At 40.3% G+C, this 25,227-nt stretch overlaps 1 protein-coding gene across 1 annotated transcript in view; it reads right to left on the bottom strand.

Annotated features, from left to right (window-relative positions):
• TMEM135 (transmembrane protein 135) overlaps nt 1–25,227 on the bottom strand; it is a 169,191-nt gene that overhangs the window by 130,213 nt on the left and 13,751 nt on the right. Inside the window, exon 4 of the mRNA XM_081860536.1 lies at nt 7,475–7,508. Within this exon, the coding sequence (XP_081716662.1) occupies nt 7,475–7,508 (34 nt within the window). The remainder of the gene's footprint in view (nt 1–7,474; nt 7,509–25,227) is intronic.

Here is a 25,227-nt window from a genome sequence, read left to right as displayed (position 1 = left end):
CTACTACAAAGGCAATATTTATCTCCCCGATCAATAAACAAACAAACTCTCTCCAGTAGCCTGGATGGCACAAACCAAATAAAGTCACATGCTTCAAGCAGTCAAAGATGTACCGTAAGTATTCTGTATACAGCAAAATACTGATGTGGTCCGTTGGGTTTGCTCTTTCTAAGAATGTTTTTTTAGAATGGGAGCTTTGAGTCATGATGGTGGGGAGAGCATGTGTACAACTTCAACAGGACTTTGTTTTACTGCTATTTTGTTAATGTTGTTAATATTGTTTTATAGATATGAATGCTGTAGTACTTTGTGAATCCTATAATACTTTTTTTGTTTTTTTTATAAATGTTTATTAAGAGTTTTTTAGTTACAATATAAAAAAGCAAGCAAAATTATTACATATCATAACATGTTTTCTTATCTCCTTTGGACTTCCTCGCATCTCCCGCTCCTGCGTTCCAAATTATAAAAATTAAGTCAGCAATTTATCACCTTATCTCCATCCTTACTATCTAATTTTCCACTATTATATCTCAAATTTTAGATACCTTTATTTCACTCCTTAAAAAATTAAACTTTGCCTAATAGTTATCTAAAAATTTGTTTTTTCTTGAATTTGACTTATCTTCATAATTCACTTCGTCTATTTTGATGGTGCTAAGTTGTTTAAATTTTTCCCAGTCTTCTTCTAGCGTCTCCTCTCCCAAGTCTCGGATTCTGCCAGTCATCTCGGCCAATTCCATGTAGTCTATCAGTTGCATCTGCCATTCCTCCAGTGTGCGTAGATCTTGAGTTTTCCAATGCTTAGCGACAAGTATCCTTGCTGCTGTTGTTGCATACCCTATAATACGATTTTTGGTCTAACTGTGATGTTTAGCTTATTTGTTAGTTGTTTTGTTAATAGTGTTACATAGATGGCAATTGTTTAATTTGTGATTGTTTTACTGATGATTTGTTAAGTATTCTATACGATTTATGCTGTATTTGTGATGTTCCATTATGTTATTTTTATCTTTTGTTTGTAAGCCGCTTTGGGATTTATTTGAATAAAAAGCAGCATAGAAATAGAACAAGAAGTCACTTATTGTTGTTTTATTATTTAGTAAATGTCTATGTTGCCCTTCATCCGAAGATCACAGGACCGTTTGGTTGATCAGGGTGTAGGTGACTGGTCCTGGATGGAGTTTTGCACAAAGATCAGGAGCATAGCACAGAAGTGCTCCTAGATTCAGCACTGTCCTGGAACCAGGTTAGAGTTGCTCTGATCCATTCATAACAGACAAGGCTGCTGCAGCACCATTCTCAACAAACAATTTGGTAGGGTGGACAATGCAGATGTGAAGTTCTTTACTGCTCGAATAAGTCACTGTTTGAGAGGGCTAATCTTACATGTCAGCCAAATCCCTTACATGATTTTTTTCTTCTGCAACACAGCTCAAGTTTGTACACTGTAGAAAAATATAAATGAACACTTCAGCATTCCCATATCAAGCTTCTAAAGCATTTCTTGGGAGAGTTGTAAAAGGCCACGAAGAGATGCTTTCTCTGGTTCCTGCCAGAATTTCTGGGCTGAAGTGACAGATGAGATTTCCTGGGGCTAACATGCCATGGCCAATTAGCCATGTCAATCCACAAGTATGCCAGCTGCCAGGATCTAATATTATTAGCGCATGATTTTAAAAAGTGAAGACATCAGCAATGTTAAGAGTTCACATAACTCCTAATTTTAAAACTTGCCTCAAAAAGATTTATTGAGGTGGCAGCAACGGCGACCTTAGATTTCGGCTTTTAAGAAGTCAATATGAGTACTCTCCATTTCCTTTAACCTGATTATATAATGCACTGTTAATCAAATTAGCTTATATTACAAGCCTTAAAAAAATCTGAATTATCATGTATCTTTTGCTTATGTTTCATATAACTTTCTTATTTTCAGGGTATCAATTTATAGCAGTATTGTCTTTGCTATAGCTCAAACTGCTTATTCCACAAAATATGAGATGCCTAATATATACACGGCTAAGCAATGAGGGCATCCATTTCAAAGGGCAGAAATGCATTTTTGCAAAGTGTACTGAGCACTTTCAAGCTAACACAAAACATGCTTGTTCTGTGATTGCTTTAAAACATGTGCATTTCATTTTAAAACAAGAATCTCAGTATTGTTGAAAGTTCGACTAACTTCCTTGCAAAGTCACCAAAACAAACTGAAGTCACAGAGAGCAGAGATTGTTTTTCCCACCAATTGCTTGCACAAAGTGTAGCTCTAGAACAAACAGAGAAGGCTGACATACCAATAGCAAATCCCTTTGAGCCTACACAAAGCCTACCTACCACTTTCAGGAGAGGGGGGGGCAGATTTATTGTTAAGACACTAAGTAAGTCCTGGAAGTTCCTAAATTCTCAAAAGTCTGCTACATAGTAATTCTGCCCCTGCTCTGTGGAATGGCATTCCTGCCGAGATACAAGATGAACCTACTTATCTGCACTTTCTGGAAACTACTGAAGACATTTTTGTTCTGATGGGCTTTCCCAGATGGATAAATGGGTCTTTCTCATAAGTGTCCAAGTGTTAGAGTTTTTAAATCTTCTTGTTAAAGTATTTGCTGTTTTTGTATTTTTAACCTTTTTAAATTATCTTGCGTGCAAATCGCCTTGAGAAACTGATTTAGAAGGCAATTAATAAATCAATGGTAATAAAGTCAGATAAAAAGCATTTTATCCTTTTCTTTGCTTACATCATTTCTAAGGCTGTTTTATCATTCATGAAACTGTTCATTAAAATGGACTACAATTTCACTGAAATATCCTGCATATCACTTCGAACATCTTTAGTAGTCTCCTCCAGTGCAAAACAAACTCCTACATGGTTATTATATCGAGACATAATTATAGAGCAGATATATACTTAAGGAACCACGCTCTCAAAGCTACACAGATCGCTGTTTCCTGGAACCTAATGGCGAAACACCCCTTCATGTGCCAACTATGATATAGGTGAGAGCCTTCTCCATACTCATACTCGGTAACACCTTACTGTTAGTAATAAAAACCTGGTTTCTCTGAAAGCTGTTCTGCAGCTGTTATGATTATTTCTGCATTGACTCTTCTCTTGAAATCTTGTAGCAAATTTTTACGTTTTATGTAGTTGTGGGTGGATTTGCAATCAGATCTTAAAGTGAGTTATTTTTTAAAAAATGTTTTGGATGCCTTAGGTGGCAGATAATCATGTACTTAAGTTTTAAAATAAAGGAAGTTCTGAAGAACCTTAGCAGTCACACTGTCTTCAAAAAAATCAACAGATAATTCCACCAGCCAAAGCAGGACTCATTACCTAAGTTCAACCAATCCTCAAACAGCATGTTACCTATTTCTAAACTATTTTCTAAAAAGCCGTGGAAAATATGCATGTGACTTTCAAACAAAAATGTATTAGAATGACAGAAGGCAGAATTTGAGGATACATGAAGGAAGTGTTTGGAAAAACAAAAATATTCTTCTACCCTGCTGATTTGAACTGAGTAGCAATAATGAGTGTAATTCCAGTTCACTGCCATAAATCTTTTTTTTTCCCTTCGTCCCATAATGATATGAGTGTTCTCCAACAGCAATTACTCACAAGCGGGGTGGGGAGGATACTCGTCTGCAACATTTTATGGTCTTCATATAGCTCAAAGGGACACAATGCATCAGTTTATTAGCATTATAGCACAAGGGTTTCAGCATGCTCCACTTTTTCCTTTCTTCTACGTATGTATGTAGCATGTAATAATAATAATAAATTTATTATTCAGAGTCAGTCCATCAGGCTGGGTTTCCCCAGCATATCTAAAAACATAATAAAAACATCAGGTATTAAAAACCTCCCGGTACAGGGATGCCTTCAGGTGTCTTCTAAAAGTTGTGTAGTTCTTTATCTCCTTGACATCTGAAGGGAGGGCGTTCCACAGGGAGGGGGGCCACTACCGATAAGGCCCTCTGCCTGGTTCCCTGTTAACTTTGCTTCTCGCAGTGAGGGAGGCCCTTGGAGGAGGACCTCAGTGTCCGGGCTGAACGATGGGGGTGGAGATGCTCCTTCAGGTATACTGGAGTTATATGTTCCCGGCAGCCACTCCCAGTCACCAGTCTATCTGCTGCATTCTGGATTAGGTGTGGTTTCTGAGTCACCTTCAAATGTGGCTTTTCTGCTTTATTTCTTGCAAAAAGAGTTGCATTTCCACACAATGATACTAAAACATTGTGGACACTCTTTACATCAGGTGTATTCAGACCTAGGATCAAGCCATGGTTTAGTCTTTTGTGTGTGAGCATCAACAATCCTTGGGTTCACAAACCCCTTATGCCTCACCTTGTATAGTACAGCCTTCTAACTTCCCTCATCCATGGCTATTAGCCAGGAATCATCATTGGGGATGCTGAAGTTGTAATCCAAAAACATCAGAGATTCAAGTTGGGGAGGACTAATTCTATATTTGTCCAACAACCTACACCTTGGCAAACTTCAATTTGCTTAGGCAAACTGCAATTTGCTGTGTTGTAACGCAAGCTTTGTTTTTCTCAGAACTCATAAGTCATTTTAGAAACTGGGTCACGAAAGGAGCAGGCAGATAATGTACAGAAGCCTGAGTCTTGCTGTTGTTCATGTATGTATATGGCACTGTATGTGAATGTGGTTCTTGTCTACGGTAATTTATATAGCAGACTTCTTCAAAAATTAAATAACCCATTGACCTTGTTTGGACATAACGCTAAACCACAATTTAGCATTATGAGAATGAGTCACAGGAAATGTAACTTTTTGGTTTCCCAGTTTTTCTTCCAGTGTCAACAGAGGAGAGGGGATGCACTTGAGGCCAAGGCCCACGCAGATGTAGTACCAAACTATGGCACAGAAGCATATCTGAACTAGGCCAATATCTTAGAAAAAGGAAAGTGGGGTGAGAAAAGCCGCCACTGCTGCTTTTTCAGTAACCTTAGTTCCCCCCATGATTGCTACTCAGAAAACAATCTCTTTTAAATATTTTATCATTTTATTTTTACTTCATTCCTCTAAGTGGAAAGAAAACTTTGGTAAGTAACTGGTTTGAAGCTTGGGTAAAAAGCTGGAAATTTCAAACAACATCATTAGAGAAATAAAAACCAAAAAGGTAATACTGGGTTTCATAACTACCCATTTTTAATTGTACCTTTCCCTTTAGTTGTAAGTTCTCCAAGGACATACATGATTTTATAATTTTTTATTGCTTTCTTTGCAACTTAGTGTTTTATATTTCATTGTTAACTACTCTTAAGAGTTTCACCTAAGAAGCAATATGTAAATTTAAGTTTTAAAAAGATATTGATTTGCATACCACTAATTATTCTACTCAGTATTGCAATCACCATGGGAAGCTTTCTGAATTACTCCCACTCCTGCCACTCATTTTTCCTTCTGTTTAAGTGTCTAGAATTTTACACAGCTTTATGCAATTTTTCTAGCTCAAAAGCAGTTTTTTCAAATGGAGAACATTTTGCCAACTTGTCATCTACTGTGCCTTTTACTTTCAAGGAATCTAAGAAGGATCTTATTTACAGTCCTCTCCTACCTTATTATCCAGAAATAACTGTAGTGATCACATTTCACTTTCACCCTCCAGCTGGAATCCTGGGGTTCGCTTTGATCCCAATATATCTTTAGAGGGATCGTCTTATATATACATATGTTACCAATACACCCCTTTTACCATCTTAGAAATGTCTTGCCTTCAACATGTGCAATCCAAAATAGATCTGGAAAGACTTGTGCATGTTTGTTGAGCCTCCAGGACCAGCTACTATCATTCTCGGTTCCTTGGTATTACAGAAATGTTGATTCATTGATTGCAACTGGTTCAGATTCTGTAGCCCACATTCTCAGCTACATAAGGTCTCATATTACTTTATGTGAATTCTTTTTTTTTTCACACTAACTTCCAAAGAGATCAATTATTGTGTTATTACACTTGCATGTCACAAATAAAGCCTATGGTGCTGTACAACATCTGCATTCATCTGTCTGTGTTTGGGTACTGTAAAATTGAAATTTTTAGAACCACAATCTACCCAAGACTACAAGATCACCTATGTCAGTTTAGCGGTGACAACCTCAATTTTAGTTCAGTATCCGGAAACCTGGTGCCTATATTCACTTGACAATACTAGGGCTCAACAGGAAGTCCACATTAGCAATATAATTCCTTCGGACATATTTCTTCTTGTGACAATAGAGAGTAGTACTTAAAAATTAAGAATCAAAGTTCTGATATATATAAAAGCCAACCTTACATCACATTGTTTGTAATGCAGACATCAACCAAGTATATGGAACAATAACAGATGAAAAATAATGTATACTGCTTGTGAAATCCTAAGCAATCTTCCCAATTTAATCTGTCATAGTTAGAGATAGTTGGAGATCTATAAAAGTCCTTTTTGCTAATCTGTTACCTTAAGGCAGTTCACTGAAGACTCCCCCTTGTGATCTTAATTTGACCATGAATAGCCTACACACATCTAGAAGAATGTTAAATGACACAACCATGCAGAAGACAGCTAAATAAATTCTTTCCGATTCACAACTGCCTTATTAAATTTGTATTCCCAGTGCTCTGATGCTAAAGGTGTTTTTATGTAAAATAATAGTCTACTTTGATAATTCTATTCTTGCTCTTGTATATATATTAATATATTTAGTACCTATCCTAATACTAGAATTAGTTATCCATACACCTCAAGGAAATCATTCTTTCTACTATCATAAATAATTTTAATTAAAATTAAAATTAAAAATATGGTGGCTATTGCCACCATAAGTCCACAAACACAGGAAGCACAGCTTATCAAATATGTATTTCTAAACTTCCCATCATTTGGTTTAGAAACAATCTGGAAATATGATCAAATTATTCCTCTCTATAGACCTTCACAGCACATTTGCTTTGCTTTATTAATAGGCAGCTGTGTTATTGTATTACTGGAGCAAGCATGGTATAATTTCCTTGATGAATCTGAGGGACTCCAGAGAAGCATATCAAGAAGGGAGCATCAAAAGAACACAGAAGAATGACACCCTTTGAATTGTGTATTTATTTTCAAAGAAGTTCAATACAGAAAGCTGATGATGGAAAGTAAAAAGTCACATTAAACACATTGTTCAGAATAAGTACCCACTTGACATAAAATTTAATATTTCAATATGCAAGTACAATATGCAAGAGAATTTATCTGGAAGAAAAAATGTTTATCCATTTGCCTACAATATTAGAAGTAAATATAACATATTTTCCACTTCACCATCTAGCTAAGAACCTTCAGGATCTCTGAATTACTTGGTGAAATCTAGGTACCGACTGAGCCAGTAAATTATGTATCACATTTAAGGGAAACTCGACTTCATAACAGCTTCTAAAATGATTCCATTTTAATATGTAGATGAAATGTTAAGAGTTTTACTTACCAAATTCGCCATGTAAATTGTAAGCAGCCCTCTCCTAGAGACAGAAACCAAAACATAGAATTATTAAGCCATACTGAGCTTAACTGCTGATTTATTGCACACACAAAAACCCAGAACTTCACTCTAAGTCTATGGTAAATTCTACCCCTGCCTGAAATCCCGGAGAGCCAGTCAGCATAGATAATGCTAAGAGTGATGAACCAATGGTCCAACTCATTGACTTAGCACAAATGTGCTGGCTTCCAATCAGAAGACTGGTCCTCCTAAGGGACCTCATTCCATCCTTTTTAGCTCAGTGCAGCATGATCCTTAACCATGATCTGCGGCCAATGTTTCTCCTTTGGAACCTATGATCCCAGGTTCAGATGGCAGGCTAAGCCAAGCCAAGCCAAGCCTTGCTTTAGCTACCATCTTGCCCTGATTTAAAACCTGGGGAGGAAAAAGTGGGATGGCTTACAATGACTTGTGAACCAAGCAAGTATAGGGCAACTTCCTATGTTCCTACACACTCAACAGCCAGAGGGCTGAAAACACCAGCTCTGCTTTAGAACTCATTCACACTAGTGTTTTGCTTTGGTGTTATCCAACACTGGTTGTTAGTTTGAAAGAGGTGGTTTGTCATTATGTTTGCATTTCTAATGGCTCCTTGTTCACTACAGAGTTCAGAGGCTGGGTTTGAACTTTTAGGCCATCAATCTACTGCATTAGTATCTTTATCCTTCCTCTAAGGCAGGCATGGCCAAACTTGGCCCTCCAGCTCTTTTGGGACTCCAATTCCCATCATCCCTGACCACTGGTCCTGTTAACTAGAGATGATGGAAATTGTAGTCCCAAAACAGCTTGAGGGCCAAGTTTGGCCATGCCTGCTCTAAGGCAACATGGTGCCATCAGGATGTTATGGGCTAAAACCTATTGGTCATGCTAACTGAGGCTGACAGTAGCTGGAGTCCAACAATATTTCCCCCCCCCCCTTATCAGTGAAGTAGTTTAAGCTGCAAGATAGTGATTGAAACTGTGCGAAGATTTGAACCCAGCTCTCCCCAGTCCAAACGGACTTGTCATAGGACTCTACATACAAAGATCCCTCAGATTACAACTCAAGCTTTGATCTTCAATAAACCAGATCTGATCTCTTGTTGATGCTATGAGAACTGCTGCTTCAGCTCTATCCAACTTTCCATGATCCAGTTCCAGATGTTGTAACTTTATTTCACAATAGCTCTATCTAGTAATATTCTCAGCATATGTAAACATGCAGCATGCACGTGGATCGATACCAGGTATATGGTTTAATGCAGGCATAGGCAAACTTGGCCCTCCAGCTGTTTTTGGACTACAACTCCCATCATCCCTAGCTAACAGGACCAGCGGTCAGGGATGATGGGAATTGTAGTCCCAAAACATCTGGAGGGCCGAGTTTGCCTATGCCTGGTTTAATGTTCAGCTACTTGCCTGAAGCAAGTAGAAACTGCCCTCCCAATGAATCATCTGGAATTGCTCAAAAGGGCAAGTGAAAATGCTGCTGCTGCTGCTTCTCAGCCTGGAATAGAGGTGAATGCCTGGGTGAGCCAGGAAGAGGACAGGATGCCATTGCAACCCTTCCCTTCCTTGATCTTGGGACCATCTGCTGCCATCAACAGAAGCAATGCCTACCTTCCCCTAGTCCTGCTTCGCCCAAATGTCATGCTGAGCCAAGCAACACCATACCGTACCTTAGTAGGTTTTGACTGTATCTTGTTTTAAGATCTTTCAGTTAAAATAAAATACCTTTGGCAATATTTCAATACATCATTTTGCATTCTACAGGGACAAATTCCTGTATTTATTTGGCTTAAACTGGAGACATGAGTTAATATCACCATTATTTTCTGACCATAAATGTGATAGCATAAAACTATTCCTAGCTGTTTTTCTTCAGAAGGTAGAATCTGATCCGCAAATACAGACCTTTTTATATAAAAAGGAAAACATACCACTTAACCTGTACAACTAAATCCAATATACATAATCCAAACCCATAGTCAAATCAAGAAATCACCAATTTTTCCCCCAAACAGCTGCGTAACACCTATTACCAAACACTGAAAATCCTACAGTTCCAGATCTAGAACTAAGATAGGGATGGAAGGGAAGTCTGAAATAACAAAGCATTACAGTTGATGTTTAGGTTATGCTTAATCACTCACACCCACCTATTTCCTACTTTCAGCAGAAGTCTGACAGTGAAATACCAGTGCAAAAGTTCACTTAAAACCAACAAGAACAGCTAAGCTTTCATAATAATACAGAGAATGCAAAACACAGACTTAAGCAGTGACTTTTCAATATAAAAAGAACCCAAACATAAGTTGTTATGAAAGCAAATACCTATCATGACACATGGTTTATAGTGTCCTATACAGTCACCATTTCAGATATCCAAAATGCCTTTGAGTAAAGTAGACTCGAAAATAGAATACAGCAGGAGAGCTGTCTAACACCAATATTCACTTGAACACACACACACAGAAAGCCTAATCAAAATGGCCAATGATAAAGAGTAAGCAAAAGATCTATACTACAAAACATTCCAAATTGTTTTAAGTAATCTGGAGATGGGGGAGGGAGGCAGAAAAAATCCTTGTGCTGTAGCTTAAGCATATTATCAGACAATTTTGCACTACTAGAAAAAAACATATTTATAAACCAAAATGTTGCATGCATGCAGAAACCATTTTGCACGGGGGTTCCAATCCAGGTCTCCAAATGCATAAGCCCACCCTGTTCTGCTCTTTCGGGTCCAAAAGGACCTGCGTGTTGGCAGTCACATGTCAATTGGACACACTTAATTGGCCTGTACTTAAATGTATCCACTAGTCCTATTAGCATTTTCTACTAATGTCTATTTGATGATCTGGATTCAGACACAATGATTTTACAGTGACCAAAACTTCATTTGGGGAATGTTTACCAAACTGTCAATCTTATTTTATAGATGGGTAATTTGTTTATTTTGTCTGCTTGCTGTTATGTGATTCTCTATTTAAATGTTAATTGGTTTGTTACCTAGCAGAAATGTGATTACTTAGTTCTGCTGCATGCTGTCATTCATGACTCTGCCAGCCCTAATAGGCCCGTGAAGCTAAAGAGTGGAGATATTATATTCTTACCAAGGTGGCATGGGATTGGAACAGATGTACTTTGAAGCTCCTTCCAACTCTAAGATTCTATGAAAATGTAGAAGAAGAAGAAGAAGAAGAAGAAGAGGAGGAGGAGGAGGAGGAGGAGGAGGAGTTGTTGTTGTTGTTGTTTGGATTTGATATCCCACCTTTCACTCCCCTTCAGGAGTCTCAAAGCGGCTAACATTCTCCTTTCCCTTCCTTCCCCACAACAAACACTCTGTGAGGTGAGGGGGGCTGAGAGACTTCAAAGAAGTGTGACTGCCCAAGGTCACCCAGCAGCTGCATGTGGAGGAGCGGAGACGCGAACCCGGTTCCCCAGATTGTGAATCTACCACTCTTAACCACTACACCACACTGGCTCCCAATGTATTATAAGTGCAGCTTATAGCTACCTTAAAATTAAAGCAAGTGACCTGTAACATCAAAAGATCCACTACTAATTAAACTAACCATGACCACAATCTTCCAGGAACACCCTCTCTTCAAGCCCTAATGAAGAAAGATTGATCATTATATACTGCTATAACATTTGACTCCTACGCATTTCTCAAGGCGGCATTTCAAGCAGTGGCATGGACATCCATCCATCTTTCTTTGCTAATCTGAAAAGGGGCAAGGACATACACCACGAGATTAAAGGAACTATATATGGCACAAAATCCTAATGAATACACTGACTCACTTTTATTTTAAAAAGAAAATGCTAGTGAATAGTGCCATGTCTTAAGGATGCATGTAAGTCATGAAAAAAGGAGGTCACAAAGCTCAATTTGAAATTTAAAGCACTTTATGAATGCAGATCTGGAATGGAGATGAACTCCAGCCAAAAACATTAATTGAAGTAATGTGTGAAATAACAATCTCTTACATTTTTTTTTTAAAAAAAAACACAATTTGGATACTGTCTAACTGGAAAGTAGTTGATACTGTGCCTATGTTTATAAAAAAGGAAAAAACAGAAGAACTAAGCCCTCTGTTGATTTGACCTCAAGGAAAACTACAGAACAAATATTTATGGAGGCCAGAATTCAAAAATATGGAAGGAAATAACAAGTGGGTGGCTCGTGTTCACCAAAAGCTGATTGTGCCAAACTGATTTAAAAAGGTAACTAGTTTACTGGCCTAGAGCATGACAATTGACAAAGTTAGCTCACCTGCTTGAGAGTTTACTACCTATTTACCAGACTACGTAGCACCATTCATGGGGCACAATTCACTTGCTCCCATGAACACCTAAGGATATGTGACACGGGACAAACAACAGGAGACCTAATGTACAATGCAGCTTGCCATAGGGAAGACAACTCTTGACATGCCTCCCAATAGCTTGTACAAGTCTTTTCTACATAGACATGGGTTTCTTCTCCTCCAATATCTCTCAAAATAGACAGATGCCAAGAGAACCCATAGGATGGAAAGAAACCCATAGCAGCAATTAGAAAAGCCATGTAATTTTTTGAACTCTGAAAGTTTGGCACTTAAACGTTGGGTAGATGTATATCCAGGGGTTAGAATCATAGAATCATAGAGTTGGAAGAGACCACAAGGGCCATCGAGTCCAACCCCCTGCCAAGCAGGAAACACCATCAGAGCACTCCTGACATATGGTTGTCAAGCCTCTGCTTAAAGACCTCCAAAGAAGGAGACTCCACCACACTCCTTGGCAGCAAATTCCACTGTCAAACAGCTCTTACTGCCAGGAAGTTCTTCCTAATGTTTAGGTGGAATCTTCTTTCTTGTAGTTTGGAACCATTGCTCAGTGTCCGCTTCTCTGGAGCAGCAGAAAACAACCTTTCTCTGAATGGAAACATTCATGGAAAATAAGGCCATTAATGGCTACCAGCCATGATGGCTGGGTACTACTTCCACTTTGTTGTTGTTGTTTAGTCGTTTAGTCGTGTCCGACTCTTCGTGACCCCATTGACCAGAGCACGCTAGGCACTCCTGTCTTCCACTGCCTCCCACAGTTTGGTCAAACTCATGCTGGTAGCTTCAAGAACACTGTCCAACCATCTCGTCCTCTGTCGTCCCCTTCTCCCTGTGCCCTCCATCTTTCCCAACATCAGGGTCTTTTCCAGGGAGTCTTCTCTTCTCATGAGGTAGCCAAAGTATTGGAGCCTCAGCTTCACGATCTGTCCTTCCAGTGAGCACTCAGGGCTGATTTCCTTCAGAATGGAGAGGTTTGATCTTTTTGCAGTCCATGGGACTCTCAAGAGTCTCCTCCCGCACCAGAATTCAAAAGCATCTATTCTTCGGCGATCAGCCTTCTTGATGGTCCAGCTCTCACTTCCATACATCACTACTGGGAAAACCATGGCTTTAACTATACGGACCTTTGTTGGCAAGGTGATGTCTCTGCTTTTTAAGACGCTGTCTAGGTTTGCCATCGCCTTTCTCCCAAGGAGTAGGTGTCTTTTAATTTCGTGGCTGCTGTCACCATCTGCCGTGATCATGGAGCCCAAGAAAGTAAAATCTCTCACTGCCTCCATTTCTTCCCCTTCTATTTGCCAAGAGGTGATAACATTGCTTGCATCCACCAGGACATGGGTAGGCAAACTAAGGCCTGCGGGCCGGATCAGGCCCAACTGCCTTCTGGGTCCGGCCCGCGGACGGTCCAGGAATCACCATGTGGATCGCCAGCGTGTGCACGTTCTTTCCCTCTCCCTCACACGGCGGCGACAGCAGGGCCTCCTCCCTCCCTCCTCCTGGATTCTCACCGCCCTGCCTAGAGGAGGAAGGGGGCTGGGCTTTGTTGGTGCCAGCAGCAGCAGCAGCAGCACTCGAGTGACCGCCATTTTAAGCAGCCCCTCTCCGGAGCCCTTTCGCATGCCGCTCATCGTCCCCCCGCCACCAGCCCCTGCCGCTCGCAAGACACAGGTAAGCAACCACCGGGGCTCGTGATGCTCTTGCATCATTTTTTTCCCTCCAAAATATAGTCTGCCCCCCCCCACAAGGTCTGAGGGACAGTGGACCGGGCCCATGCTGAAAATGTTTGCTGACCCTGCAGTAGGATCTTCACTGTGACAGCAGATGACTCTCAAGAGGTATCCAGAGCACTAGTTCTGTTATGCTGGATGAGTTTCAGTTAGTAAGGCTCAAAGATGTGGACAAGGTGCTTGGATCGGTCAGGGCAACCTGACCCTTGCCCCTCTTGGCTGATAAAAACTAGCAGGATTGGGAGAGGGAGTGTTCTCTGCCTGTTTGAAGGTGGCAGTGTTGAAACCACTCCTCAAAAACCTTTCCTGGGCTCTTCTTATGTTCTTACTTCATCAGTAACAAATATTTCCAGGGTAGCTGGAACAAAAAAAAATCAAAATTCTTGCTAATGCTGCACTCTGGTGATGTTCACAGTTCTCTATCAGTTTTTTTAAAGCAAGGAATGTAACTGGATATTAATTTGCTCATAAACTATGCAACACTGAAATATCATTCAAAACAAATTTAAAATTAACATGATTTTTACAGAGCACTCTGGACCTTCAGCAGAAGAGATCCTTTCCAACGGATGCATTTATATTTGAACAAATGAGTATAAGAATCCAACAAAGGAGATAAAAGGATATTTGAGGAAGGTTAGAAACCAAATAGGCATGGACCAAGCTAATAAATATGAGGAAACAACTAATCTTCCCCCTCCACTTTTACAACAACACTGAAGAGTTCAAATACTTGGAAGATGAGACAATAAAACTCCTACATATCTAGTACAGGAGCATTCATCTAAAAAATCCCAGGACATTTATGGAAACTGCTTCGGTGGTCAAAGCCTTTCTGCACTCTTGTGCGCATTGAGTGGGAGAGTTTCAAAGGCAAGCAAAATTGATGGTAAGCTCCCAAAGCTTAATTTTCACTGAAGTGCAGGCATCCATCATTTTTGCCCCTAGAAAGAAAGGGGGGGGGGGAAGCAAGCACAATTTCAAAGACTTAGCATTGACTCTGAAGTCCATTCAAAGGAAGAGCTTTTGACTCTACATTTCCAGGATCACAATGTCATTTTCTCACCTCCACAGCTATATGATTCCAGCATAACTTCAATGACAGCTACAATCCCCAAGAAACTGAAGACTAACTACTCGGGATATTCCCTAAGGCTAAGCCATCAAAAGCGTAGCTATCTTCCCCCTAAAATAAGCCTATAATTTTCCACTGCGAAATGAGTTGTGTATCGGAATAGCTCATACAGATTTACATATTACAGGACATTTCTTCTGCTGCTAGTATTTATGAAGAAGGATAAATATCTGACACAAAATACCTATTCTGTGACCATGCTTTCTTCATGCTTCTGAAATTTCACACATTGGCCAAGACTTCTGTTTTATTATTAAAGATTATATTCTTAGAGATTTCTCCTATTTTAATCTGTTTTGATAATACTGTTTCACTAATTTTAATGATTTATTTTTTTACACCGTTAAAGATTTTAAATATTACATGATTCAGACATGTTTTACAATAAATACTTTGCAAAAAATTCTATACAACCAACATTAAGGAAAAAAACATGGCAATGATTGGCATAAAATAAAATTATATTAGCAAAATAAAATTAAATACATCACTAATCATCAGATCAAATTTTATTTTTATTGTTTTATTGCTGCAAAACAAATGAAAAGTTATTTGATCGTACAAAATATAATGGGAAACTGAGGAATGTTTGCCTAACACATGATGTAATTTGTTGTATTTCTCCAGTGTTCAGGGTTCAAAATTAGCAGAGTGCCAGGCACATTTTGCAGGTAAAGATTCTCCATTTGTGAACACCTCAAAAAGTCTGGGTGCCATTTTTTACACCTACCTGACACTCAGTGATTACTGAAATGTATGTGCTTTGAAGCCTCGAAGTATATGTTAAGGATAGACAATATGTTAAGGAGTTTAACAATAAAGAGTAGAGTTTCGAAAACTGAAGTACAGTACAATATTTTTATTGTAAACACCAAATTAAACATGTGTCAGAGCTGCCCGAGGTCCCAGCTCACAAAGGACCAACGCCAGTTCTTATTATATACAAAAGTCTTTATTGAAGTTCAGTTTCGATTTCAAAGCCGCGGCGCGCAGCTCTACGTCTTGGACTCTAGACCGCTGAAGCTCCGTCTGAATCTCCTCCCCCCAGACACCAGTTCAAGACTCTAGCCTTGCTCCACCTCTTCCTCTGCTCTTTCCTCCTCTGGGTCCGCTTGTCCGCTGGGGTCTTGCTCTTTCTGGACTCTTCTGACGCTGAGTCCCCTGATTCTTCCCCCTGCCTCCGGCGGGCTTTAGGACCTGGTTCCCAATCCGGGCTTTCTGCTGTCCTGCGCACCTGTACATTTGAACTTGGCGCGCGCGCCCAGCCGGCAACCTTTCTCCTGACCGTTACACTGCTCCTGTCACTGCTTCCCCCTTCGGGAGTGCTAGCTGGACTTGACTTCCCCTCCGTTCCCTCACTCTGCGATAGAGGCGTGGCCAGCCCTGACTCATCTTCTCTCCCTACTGGAGGAGACGCTGACCCTGACACATGGGACTCTTCCCCCCCACTCCGCTCTGGTGGGGGAACTGGTCCTGATCTCCCGCTGCTGCTTTGGGAGTCCCCGCTGGCCCCTTGCTTCTGGTGTGTCCCCCCTGGGACCCCCCTTGCCCTGGCCATCGGCGCCCCCCTCTGGGAATCTTCTGAATCGCTGGAGAAGCTCATGGAATCTCTCAGGCCACTGTCATACTCCCCTACGCTGCCCTCAGATTCCTCCCCTTCGCTCTCCGTTTCCTCTCTCCCCTGTGTCTCTGCTCCTGAGCCCCTGACAACATGTATTAACAATTTTGGCTAAAAATGTGATATTAACTATGTGTCACTTATGTGAATTGTGTATTAGTTCATGCTTATCAAAATAACAGGGGGGAAAGTGTTGCCAACCACCGCAGTGGCAACTAGACAGTCAGAACTGGATTTCCTTGTATTCCCCCATACACACATACACAAACTTATTTTGAGCCCTATCTCTGTCTTCAAAACCCCTGCCCTTCTATTAATTTTTTTTCAGTTTTACTTTATTTCATAAGCAGACAAACAAACAATGATCATTCACAAAGACAGAAATACAAATAATATCCCAGAAGAGAAAATAAAAAGAAAAAAGAATACAGTCATACCTCTTGTTACGTTTGCTTCATGAACCGTTTTTTCAGGTTGCATCCTGCGGTGACCCGGAAGTACCGGAAAGGGTTACTTCCAGGTTTCGCCACTTGTGCATGCACAGACGCGCAAAATGACGTCACGCACATGCGCAAAAGCGGCAAATCGTGACCTACACGTGCACAGACGCGCAGACACGGGTTGCGTTCCTTTCAGGTTGCCAATGGGGCTCCGGAACGGATACCGTTCACAACCAGAGGTACCACTGTAGTAAAATTAATACACCCATGTGACTTCCCTCCTCCAATACTCATCATCCCTTAAACTTTTAAGTTCTTATTTACATTGCATCTTATACATCTCATCTTTAATGTTCTAAATATATTAATTTCACCTGTCTACTTTACAAACTTAATCTATATATACCAACATGTTCTCCTTAGAACAGTGTTTACTCATGTACTCTTCAAAACATTGCCATTCTAGCCTTAGTTTCTGATTTGTCTGGTATCTTATTGCTGCTGTTAATTTTGCCATTTTGAGTCCTACCTCTGTCTTCAAAACCCTTCTATTAAATTTATGTTTGGCGGAGATGGCAACACACACACACACACACACACACACACACACACACGGGATATTATGCTTCAGTCAGAGAAAGGAGGAGAAATAACCTGTCTTCTGTCGAAACAAGACAGGAGGACATTTTGGCCGTTCAGAAATCATATTCTCGAGTGCCCTGGTGCTTTATTGGTTTCAGACTTACATTTCTATTAAAATGAAAGAGGTATGACTGATTTGTACACCATGCTTAATGCCAATCACAGTCGCTGCTTGCCAAAGAATTACAAGACTGATTGCAAAACTCCTTTCGTACACAAAAAAAAGTTCATATCAAGCAGGCAGAAAGCTTGAAAGGCTGCTCTTGCATCTTTTTAGGAAAGTATAAGTCACAATACACAACAGAGAGTTAACTTATTTTATCCAAAGCCATATTTCTGAGGCTGGGAGCAGATGCAGACTCCACTGCCTTCCATTAGCCAGGTTTTTTCCTTCCCAACTCCTTGCTTTGTTTACAGTCAGATGAAGAGTTCCAATAATCTCAAAAACCTTGCACACTATTCAGTGAGCTTTTTTCCAGGGCAATACTTTTATTAGGCCAAATATGGATTTCAGAATGTATTTTAACCAGACTACTGCCTTGTGAACTTAAATAAGTCCATTCTGAAGCAGGAAAAAGCTCCAGGGAACAGAAAGTATTTTATGGAATTAGCTGGTAAAGTTTAACCATTCCAAGCTGCCACAAACATTAAATTGCAATAACATTCAGCCCATGTACAATTTGTGTTCTAAGTTGTCAAATCCACAAAAGCCACAGCAATTTTCTCATGTTTAGCTTATGGCACATATACTGTGGCATATTTAATAGGCAACATACTACAATCAGTAATAACAGTATGCCATACAATCAATCTCTGTTAAGAAAGTGTTTATTCACACACCTGGAGAGCCAACTTTAAAATGAAATTAAAAAGTACAAAAAGATCCATACATATGCCTGCCAATTTTGCACAGGCAATTAGTAACATTCCAAGGTAACCGTGCTTAATATATTTATGTTTGTGATCAATACAGACTTAACCAGAACTCTGCAGAGTTAAGATTCTAAACACAAAAAGCCAAACTCATTATAAGCATACTTCAGACCTTCAAAATGCCAGTCTAGTATTAAAATGAACACATTTAAATTTCTCAACTGCGAGGGTCCCACCTCAAACTCTGGAATGACCTTTGTAAATATCCAGCAAATGTTAAGGACATTATCCTCTCTTCCCACCCATCCCCCAATCCCAAAAGGAAGTTAAAAGGTGTTAGAAGTAGCCTATGGTACATTTTTATTGCCAAATTACAGAACTTCAACTTAGGGCTTTATAATGGCACCAATGACAGAGCCTGCTCTACAGCAAGGAGACAGGCGCCACTATAATGTTAACAGCAACTAAGTAAACACTAATTCTGCCTAGAGGACAGGGCACTTGAAGAAGGGAAAAGGAAAACACACACAGAGGTCCCTTCAAAACCACTCTACATCTTTATTTTGATTAGCTATAATTAGGTTTCTTTTCTCCAGTTCATAGTGGTGTAATTAACCAAGGAAAAGCGTAAAGGGCTAGGCTCATTAGGCAAAAGAATACACAATTAACTTCTGGAGAGATCTAATTGCCTTTCCTCAAACTGTGTTAAAATTAGCACTTTACTCTTATACAACATGCAACTCCATTTGCATTGCTAGGCTAAAAATGACATGGTCTCGGACTAGGTAGCAGATTTAAAATGAACGCTTACATTTAGCACCCCTATCTTGGATCTAGGTGCTGCCTGACTTGTTAGTATGATTCATTTGCAGGGGGAAAGAGGGACACACAGAGATGCACCAAATATTTTACAAACCTTTAACTGCGCTAGAACGTAACGCTAGAATACCAAGACAGAGAGAAGATGTGCCTTTACCCTTCTTCTCCGATAGAAAAAGGAGAAAAGCACTCCCTGCTTTGTGGCCCAACTCAGTCATCTCCAAAGCAGGCTCTCTGGGAAATGGAGAGGTGAAACTGGCAAACAGGAATTTCACCACTTCCTCTTAATTTGCAAGTGGAAAACTTGGGTCCCAAACGTCTTTCAAACTCTAGCATCATCAAGAAACCCAACTGAAGCAGCAGCTGTGCAGATAGGTGCAAGGATGGCTCTCAACAGCTGAGATCACAAGGTACACCTATCACCCCAAGCATCCCCCTGTTGAAGTGGATGTAAAATAGGTTCTGCAAGATTGACATCAAGTAGACTGGGCTAGTCCTCACTGATGCAGATTCCACCATGTATGTGTTGCCTTGGATCTGTGCATGGATGCACCCCAGGGGTTGGTTTATTATTGAAAGGTTTCTAAAGTGCTTCCCAACCTGTTTCCATGCTGCAACACATATATCAAAAGAACAAAATATATAGTAAAACAAAAAGGGAAAAAACAACATATATAGAACAAATACATATGGAGAGAAAATTAAGTACAGTGGTACCTCAGTTCTCGAATGTAATCCATTCTAGAAGACCATTTGGCTTCCAAAACATTCGAAAACCGAGGCATGGCTTCCCATTGGTTGCAAGAAGCTGTGTCGCACGTTCAGGTTCCGAAAAACAGTCAAAAACAAAAGCATTTACTTCCGGGTTTACGGCATTTGAGAACTGAAATGTACGACAACGGAGGTGTTCAGGAACCGAGGTACCACTATACAAGACCTTAATAGCATTAAATTACAAGCTTCCAATAGAAAATGGGTGAATCAGTCTTAAAGGAAAGCCCTCTTTCAAAGATACGCTTTCAATAGCAACCTAAAAGCAAAAAAAATGCTAGTTCATGCAATGTACAAGTCTTTCCTCCAAAAATAACCTACCCAGCATAGTAACAGAAATTTTGCTAATATACAATGATGTAAATGATATAAACGTAAGTTTGAGTAAGCGCAAAGGGCCATGGCTCAGAGAATGAGTGCGATTTGTACACAGATCCCAGGTTCAATCCCAGGTAGGGCTGGGAGAGATGGCCAGCCTGAAACCCTGGAGAGCCACTGCCAGTCCATGTAGACAACATTGAGATAGATGCGGTGAGTGGTCTGACCCAGCAGAAGGGTCCTATTACAGTCTTACTGAACAACATAAAACCATGAAACTTGCATCTGAGCAAACATGCTTAGGATTACACTGCAGGTTGCATATGAAAAGACAGGCAACAGCTTTTTTTTTCTTAACAGAAAAGAGAATAAAACATTTTGGCTGATTTCAAGGTAATCAATTTGATAGCACAAACCCACTGCCACATTACTGTGGTTTATGAACAGCTTTGATTATGTTGACAATCATGGCAATTTCAGTGTCAACTAACAGAAGGAAAAACAGAAGGCTTTTAGCCATTCGCTAGCTTGCCTTCAATGTTCCCTACATTTTTCTAAAGATACAATATGTATACAGTACTCTGGCCCAGAACCTAAACACATCAACACTTACAATGGAGGTCTAATTTACAAGCATTTCATTCCTGAACTCAGTCTGATATGGATGCTCTGTAAGCAAATGCCTACAGGGAACTTAAAATAGAGTGCCCACTGGGAAGAGATTAAGTGATTATTTGTTACCAGCTGCTAGATACGTTTAAAAGGCCAGAAACATATTTAAGAATTTTAAAGTAAAACAATTACTGTTTGTTTATTTTCCCCTCTTTTGACCTATTTGGCATGATGAGAGAGAAAGAGCCATTTTAAAAAATATGAAGATGTTTGGTGATTTCACATAGGACTGGATCCAATTCAGTCCTGCACAAATTAGACCCACTGAAATGGGTTACTAACATAAATCCATCCATTCCAGTGAATCTGATTTAATTTAGCTGGATACAACCTATAGCTTCTGGAAAGCCACCATTTCTCAAAAGTACAGAAATTGCACCAAATTTAAAATGAGCAGAGAATTCCCGCTCCTAACAAAATTGGGGGGGGGGTGAGGTTGTTTGTTTTATTAAGCCCTTTTAAAAGTAGGCTTGCAAGCATCTGGCCAATGCTGGCAATAATCTCACTAGCCAGAAGGGTGGTTGTATAAAATGAACAGTGGGTGGGGGGCAGCAAAAATCTTCAGTGCTCTGCATAATTCCTTGCTCCTCCCATAATTTGAATAGCCATTTATCTGTCAAATAAATCTGTGTAATTTATACCGGCCTCTAAACACACTGGAGGAAAAGTATTGTGCAATTAGAAAGCAACTATCCCACAGTCATGGAGATATATGATAGGGGTATTCCAAAGTTTGCTTCTGGGTTCAAGGACATATACATTCCAGTTCTTTTTTCAACATTTCAAATTTCAGCAAATAACTAACTGGGAACTAGCAATCAACTTCAGCATCACCTTGCCTTCCCCTCCTCTATCCACCCTCACTTCTTCACTCATTCTGATCAGTTTTTTTCCAATAGCAGCCCCTACTCTGACCAGTTGACAGGTGTAAAGGTCTGTGCTATTAATGAATAACAACAAGTTAGCTCACCCAAGTATAAGCCTGAATGTTTCCCTGCTAGACAACCAGACTTCTGCGCCTGAGCAGAAGAGATAAGAACTTGCACTGCACAAGAGCTCAAAACTCCATACTGAAAAGCTGTAATGATGGGAGCTTTATTGAGCATTTTTTAGAAAAGAAAAGAAAACCCACTAACTTGGATAAAGAGGACCAAAAGTGAGGGGATTCTATGAAATTACAAGCTTAGCTAACCACCTTGAACCTAATCTGCTTCTGAACCAGATGTCTGGAAATGGACTTCAACACAATTCTGGATTCATTAATAAACACCTTATTTCCTTTGCAAGCAAATCTTGTTTCAGTGCCCCAAAATCATGGTTAAACCGAGACCAGTGCCCTGGAGTTAAGATATTTTTCAGGGTTTAATATTACTATTACTCAACACCACACAAAAGGAGCAGTAAAGTGAACATTTGCATCAAAATCCACAAGTTGCTTGCCCAGAAATTATCCACTATTTCCATATTACCCTGACCACAGTTTGCAGTGGGGGAAATACTCAATTTCTTCGCAAGTAACAAACACTTGACCCAAACACAAGAAGGGTGCCAGGGCAAACCAAGCAGGGGGGTTTCCCCATAAGAGCTAATAAGAGACAAAATGGGTTACGGAGTTGCTACCCTGGAAAAAAATTCTTGTAGTCTCCCAAGTGGTTATCATGTTACATTAAGCCACCTTAAGGAGGGATCATTTGGAGGGGTGGGGAAAGGGTGTTAACAGGAGCAGTTCTTTTATATATATATATATATATATATATATATATATATATATATATATATTATTAAGGGTTTTCTTGTTTTACAGTGTAAGTGTAATGCCTCGTGTATTTTTTTTTCCCCCCGTATAACATTTTTACAAATCCATTTCATTTGTTGAGGCATTAGGGGGAGAAGAAAAAAGAAAAAAAAAAAGAAGAAGAAGAAGAAAGGAGGGTGGAAGGAGGGGAGATGGATGGGGGTGGGGTGGGGTAGCGGTGTTTCTATTATGCTTAATGTATGTAGTTTGGTGTCAGCGTGCTTGTGTTGTTTACTTGTGTTCCTTTGGTGGTGAGAGAGGTTGGGGTTGGCCTAGGATGTGAAGGAGCAGTTCTTTTAATGCTTCTTGGGAGGCAGTGTGAAAATCTACTGCCAAGCTCTGGCTTATTCTTAACAATGTGTGTATTTTTCCAAGCAACATTTCTTTTTCCTTACTTTTAGACGTGCAATAAAAAGAAGTTCAAATTGTCCTTGGCAGAGATGCAGAAAGCTGTCCTGATTTTCCTTGAGGAATGAAACAGTAAAGCCAATTGGAGTGATAGCGTCAAAGAAGTTAACTTTCAGGAACCCTATCAAGCCCACCATCTGAAAAGCAGTTAATGAAAAAAGGAAAGTTTAATTGGTTTCAACCATTAGAAACAGGAGCAAGCAGGAGCAGTACTCTCTTCAAAAATTGGCCTTAGCGGTCTGTGTCATTTTCCCTTCAGGAACATTGAACAGTAGAAATGGGTAGTCACCTTCCGAAGATTTTTAGATTCTAGGAGGAGGAGTTTGGAGAAATACATCCATGAATCCAGCTGCAGGCGGAACAGTCGGTGCCTCTGAGTTCTGATAGAGGAGCATCACCTCTCAGGAGGAGCCAGGCGGGCCCAGGTCCAGGTGGGGGGGTTGCCACGGTGACAAGGACCCACCCGCCTTTATGACATCTCTTGCTTCTCCTTTAAAAGCCACAGACTTGGAGGAGGCCATTAGTAGTGAGGCAAGTGGAGGAGAGAGGAGTTAGTGGCGGTTAGTGGAGATTAGGTGGAGGATTAGTGAATTGTTATTTTTTCATTTTCTTATTTTGATTTTTATTTCATTTATTACTTTTATTTGATTTATTTGATTTATTTTGATTTTCTTTTATTCTTTTAATTTTATATTTTAACACTTTTATTTTATTTTATTGTTCTTTATTTTAATATTTTTATTTTGTTTTTCATTTTATATTTTTTGTGCACATCTGTGCATATTTTGTATTTATTTTGTATATTTTTATTTTGAACATAGAGTAGTAGGGTTAAGTGTAGACTTAGGGTGGGGGTTAGGTGTATGCTTAGGGCAGAGGTTGGGGTGGGGTCAGAGTTAGGCTTGAGTGGGCATGTTAGATAGCTAGCTACTTTAGAGAGGAGGGTGGGATCTTTTCCTCGACAAAATGGGCCAACTGTAAGTAGCATTCCTTCCCTTTCTCTTCGTCTGGCGGGGGGGGGGGATGTGAGTCCTGGGGTCTCCTGCACAGCCTTGGCTCTCTGGAGAGGCCTGGTCTTTGTTCAATGAACTGTTGCAACAGGACTTCCAAATACCACATGGAAGAAGCAGAAAGAAGCCAATTGTACCCACAACACCTTTTAATAAAACGTCATACATACATCACATCTGTGTCACAAACTGGGAGTGTTTTTCTGGCGGAAACCTGAGTAACAGGTTTGCCCCTGTCCCTCCCTTGACCTCCACCTTACACCCATTAAGTAAAACAAAGGAAAATATATACATGTTCCTGTTTCTCAACCAAGTTGAGTACCCCCTATTGTCCTGGCCAAGTCCCCAAACCATGTAGGTTGGATCCACTCTTGTCCTTGAGATGGCAACCTGTCTGGCACTCAGAGACCAGGAGGGCAGTGATTACCACCCAGGTAGAAGGGTTGCTGTGTATGGGGTCTCATGCTTCAGGGATGATGGCTGCCCCATGCCATATCCCAAGTGCCTCCTCTGGTAGCCATCTTCCTTCTGAGCAAAACAGCATTGGAATGGTGTCAATCTGATGTTATATTGCTTTTATATGAATATTTGAAGGTTTTCCGGCTGCAAGAGTAGGCAAGTGCTACGACTAGATACTAGGTAACCTTGAACAAGATACACATAGCAAAGAATAGTTCTTCTTCTTCTTTTGTGATCACTTGTAGCCGAGCAAGATTGACTTCCATGAACAGTGAGTTCATGCCCCGCCCCCTGCAACGGTCACTTTAGGGCAGAATCTGACCTTGTTTTCTCCTCCAAAATGGTCTGGGTAAAGAGAGAGGGGAAACTGGACACAGACGTTGCTCTCTGCTTTGGAGGAGAAGGGAGGACTCTGATTCCCTTTGCACAGAGAGGACCATATGGGGAGAGAGAGGGCTGGTTTCCCGCAATGAACTCTCCCTGCAAATTTTGCAGGGTTCCCATACTTGCATGCTCATATTTTAAGAGATAAATGGTACAGACCAACAGAGCGAAAACAAACTGTGTGGGGAGGGGGAGAATGGACAGTCTGCCCATTTTCCTTCTCCAGTTCTTGGCAATCTCTTTATGCCAGCTTCTTGCCAGGCCTATTTCCTTTCAAGGACCTTAGCGGCAGTTCATGAATACTGCACCTGT

Source organism: Podarcis erhardii (genome assembly GCF_964252035.2).
Source record: "Podarcis erhardii genome assembly, chromosome: 4".
NCBI lineage: Eukaryota > Metazoa > Chordata > Lepidosauria > Squamata > Lacertidae > Podarcis > Podarcis erhardii.
This window is presented reverse-complemented; position numbering and strand designations above follow the sequence as displayed.